The 3957-nt window shown below is 42.7% G+C and overlaps 1 protein-coding gene across 1 annotated transcript; it reads left to right on the top strand.

The window, feature by feature from the left end:
* Positions 1-1451: 1451 nt before the first annotated feature.
* Positions 1452-3558, top strand: LOC124019505 (forkhead box protein B1-like). Its single transcript, XM_046334858.1, has one exon. The coding sequence runs from the start codon at positions 1989-1991 to the stop codon at positions 2940-2942; it is 954 nt and encodes a 317-aa protein (XP_046190814.1). The 5' UTR covers positions 1452-1988; the 3' UTR covers positions 2943-3558.
* Positions 3559-3957: the final 399 nt, after the last annotated feature.

Raw genomic sequence — 3957 nt, 5'->3', positions numbered from 1 at the left:
CGCGTAGAAAGTGTATTTTTGTTTGTACGTTTGCTTGTCACAGCTTTGTGAGAGTCGTCTGGTAAACACTAACATATTGGAATTAGGCCATTATACCTTTTGTAGGCTATTCGAAACTAATTAAATAAACACATTCTAAACATTGCGTCATCATATATATGTCTCCACATATATTCATTACATTTACATTTAAGTCATTTAGCAGACGCTCTTATCCAGAGCGACTTACAAATTGGTGCATTCACCTTATGACATCCAGTGGAACAGCCACATATTCAAGTGTACATTTCAAGTCAAACGTTTATTAATTGTGTCTTTTTGGGGATTACCTATGACGTGCACTATAACACACTCATCATATTCCCCAATAACTAGTTTGAAGATTTATATATATATTATCGACTGCGGAGCATGATCTCGGACGCTGAATACACACACACACACACACACACACACACACACACACACACACACACACACACACACACACACACACACACACACACACACACACACACACACACACACACACACACACACACACACACACACACACACACACACACACACACACACACACACACACACACACACACACACACACACACACACACACACACACACACACACACACACACACACACACACACGCTCAAAGAGGAAAAATCCAAGTCAGACAAAAGTACCGGTATTCAAAGGGACTGTATTGAGTAATTGATTACAACTTCAACAAATACATTCAGGAAATAATTGTATATTATTCCAAAGGGCAATTAACAGTTAACCGTCATGTAAAGACGTTAGTTAATATGACAGAGTAAACAAACTGTTAGTCACCAGTCAGATGACTATAGATCACAGATTGGTACACACAAATTGTCGATTCGATATCAGTTCAAATCACACTGTCCCCTATAAACAGCTCAAACTAAAATGTAATCAATGGCACGTCATTCAACACGAAAAAAAAACTTACAACGGACTATACAGAACAAATAGAGAGACTGCGCCAAGAAGCGACGGAGCCAAACATGCCAAACATCAAATTGCTTAGTAGCTCTATTTGTAAACGCAAATAGTTGACTAAGCACCCCTTGCTCGGTGCACAAAAGGTTATCTGCATACCTTCACACGGCGTAACCGGGCTTTCATCACCCTCCCTCACACTTCAAATCCGGTGGGTCGCTGTGCCTTTTCACCCCTTCGCTCTGTCTTCAAATGGAAATCATTTCTATTGGCTCAAGGTGTCCATGTAAATAGGTGTAAATGAATCCAGATTATGCCTTTGCTTTCTCCTCGGAGCGAGTAGCCCCCCCCTCCTCCTCTCCACCCAAGGCGATTGTCATGTGATAGCGAAGAAGTGGCACATTAATGAAGCGGCTCTACGGGGGTCTTTTCTCCTGTCATCACATTAAACTATCACACGGTTCGGGGAAGGACATGGAAATAGCAGCTACTTAGCTCTGCTCATCACAACAAGGGCCACAACATACCGGGAACCATTCAGAGAGTCGTGGTGTGTGTGTGTGTGTGGGGGGGAAGGAGAAGCTTATTGCTGCTTGCTTAACTAAAGATAGCGCATCATATAGGCCATCTGAAGGGAGAGAACGAGACTGTTTTCATAGGACGGCTGTTTTCAAGACCCACAGCCCATAAGCGCTGAGTGAACAGTCCACGGAGGAAACAGACAGTGAGTTGCGTTGCTGAATTTCATGCATCTTGGGGAACTTTCAGTAACTTTTAAGCGCGGGGATATTGCAGTTTTCTTTTTGTACTTTGCGTTATAAAGACAATCTATGCGGCGAATGTATGGAGTTTTACGCGTTCGTAATGTTGTTTTGAACAGTTGTTTTGAACAACCCGTCCCAGAGTGATACTTCAAGGAGTGTAGGACAACGTTCTATTTATCCTATTTGTCCGAGAAAAACTGGAAGAACTGTAGTCTGACGCGCCATTCAGCATAGTATTTTGACAGAAAGTCCATCAGAATGCCTCGTCCGGGGAGAAACACGTATAGCGACCAGAAACCTCCCTATTCCTACATCTCCCTGACCGCCATGGCTATCCAGTCCTGCCCGGAGAAGATGCTCCCGCTCAGCGAGATCTACAAGTTCATCATGGACAGGTTCCCTTACTACAGAGAGAACACCCAGCGGTGGCAGAACTCCTTACGACACAACCTCTCTTTCAACGACTGTTTTATTAAAATCCCCAGGCGGCCGGACCAGCCGGGTAAAGGGAGTTTCTGGGCTCTCCATCCCAGCTGCGGGGACATGTTCGAGAACGGAAGTTTCTTGCGGCGTCGTAAACGCTTTAAGTTGATGATGATGGCGTCCGAGCATCTGGCGCAAAGCAAACCGTCGGACGCTGCCCACTATCTCCAACATCAAGCCAAACTCCGACTGAGCGCTCTGGCTGCTTCCGGCACACATCTCCCGCAAATGTCCGGTTACAACATAGGAGTCTCTCACCAACCGTCCACTTTCAAACACCCGTTCGCAATCGAGAACATAATCGCCAGAGAGTATAAAATGCCAGGCGGACTGGCCTTCTCCACCATGCAGTCTATGTCTGCTGGCTACCCGCTGCACAACCAGCTCACCACGGCCTGGCCTCATATGTACAGCTCCAGCGTCATGGACACGGTAGCTCCCATCTCCATGGCCAGTGATTATTCGGCCTACGGAATGCCCCTCAAGTCTATTTGCTATGGCGCGCAGAGTCTACCTGCCATCCCCGTGCCAATCAAGCCCACCCCTACTTCGATGCCAGGGCTCTCGGCTCTGCCAACACATATTCCAGCTTTCTTAGCGAACTCTCCCCAGTCTCTCAGCCCCACGTCTCCTCAGACAGCTACCAGCCAAAGCAGCCCTGCCACGCCGAGCGAAACGCTCATAAACCCGGCCTCTTCGGCCATGCAGTCTGTGGTGTCGGTGCACTGACATGACGTTTGCGGATGGGACTTATTAAACACTTCTGAAAAAGAAAAGAGATGCTTATCAACTTTTCCAAAGCGGTATTTTATTGTTTGATCAATTCATGACCAACCAACTAAAATATGCTCTACAATCATGAGGCAAGATATTTGCGTTTTGTGGTTTATCGATGTACTTAGATGTTTTACTTGAGACTTGTTGTGGCAGTGACCCTTGTCTTTCTATGACGCGCATATAGGCTACATCGTTTTGTTACCTGTTTAGGGTCATTTAAGAATAATCCAATTCTGAGATTATTTTCAAAAAGCACTGTCGTTATCCGTATCTATATTCTTGCTTACATTTTATTGCCAAGTTTCCAATAAATATTCAATTTCAATTAATCTAAAACTGGTAAAACAATTCGTTATTACATTAGAGAATGTTGTCAGCATATTCTTTTTTTTGTTTTGCATTTTCGTCAAGATAAAAAGTCCAAGAAAAATAAATAAATTAAATCAACTTTTTGTAAATTAAATTTAACGTGACATTTTAGTTACAGCTCCCTTAAATGCGCATTGCATTTGCTATACCAAACAGCCAAATCTAGTTTTTAGGAGAATAAAAAAAAAGAAGAAAGAGAACAATCACAGAGGTGACATTTTCAAATAACAAAACTTGAAAACAGATATTTATGGTTTACTTTGGTGTCTGGTTGTCTGCATTCAAAACATTCAAATATATTTGAATTGATGGAAGAATAAGTTGAAATGTGTAAACTGCACTTTTTTTTGTTAAATGTTTTAGATTATCTGTAGTTTATACAGATCTATCTGTAGTTGTTCTGTGGACCATTTGAATTTAAAACAAACAAAAAAATAAACTGTGGTGACCCGGATGTATAAAAAAAAGCAGTATATTTGTAAAAACGCATGCTATTTCAAAACGTTGTGTTGTATTTGCTGCGAGCATGCGTGCTTCTCCAAGTGTGCCATGTGTCTGCAATAAATTATTGGTCATCAAGAATATTTTCCCATTAAAA

The sequence above is a fragment of the Oncorhynchus gorbuscha genome, unplaced genomic scaffold (genome assembly GCF_021184085.1).
Source record: "Oncorhynchus gorbuscha isolate QuinsamMale2020 ecotype Even-year unplaced genomic scaffold, OgorEven_v1.0 Un_scaffold_611, whole genome shotgun sequence".
Lineage (NCBI taxonomy): Eukaryota > Metazoa > Chordata > Actinopteri > Salmoniformes > Salmonidae > Oncorhynchus > Oncorhynchus gorbuscha.
The sequence above is the reverse complement of the archived record's forward strand: the minus strand, read 5'-3'. Positions and strand labels throughout refer to the sequence as shown.

Excerpts from the sequence above, each read along its gene's own strand:
- LOC124019505 (XM_046334858.1), top strand. The coding sequence starts at position 1,989 with ATGCCTCGTCCGGGGAGAAACACGTATAGCGACCAGAAACCTCCCTAT.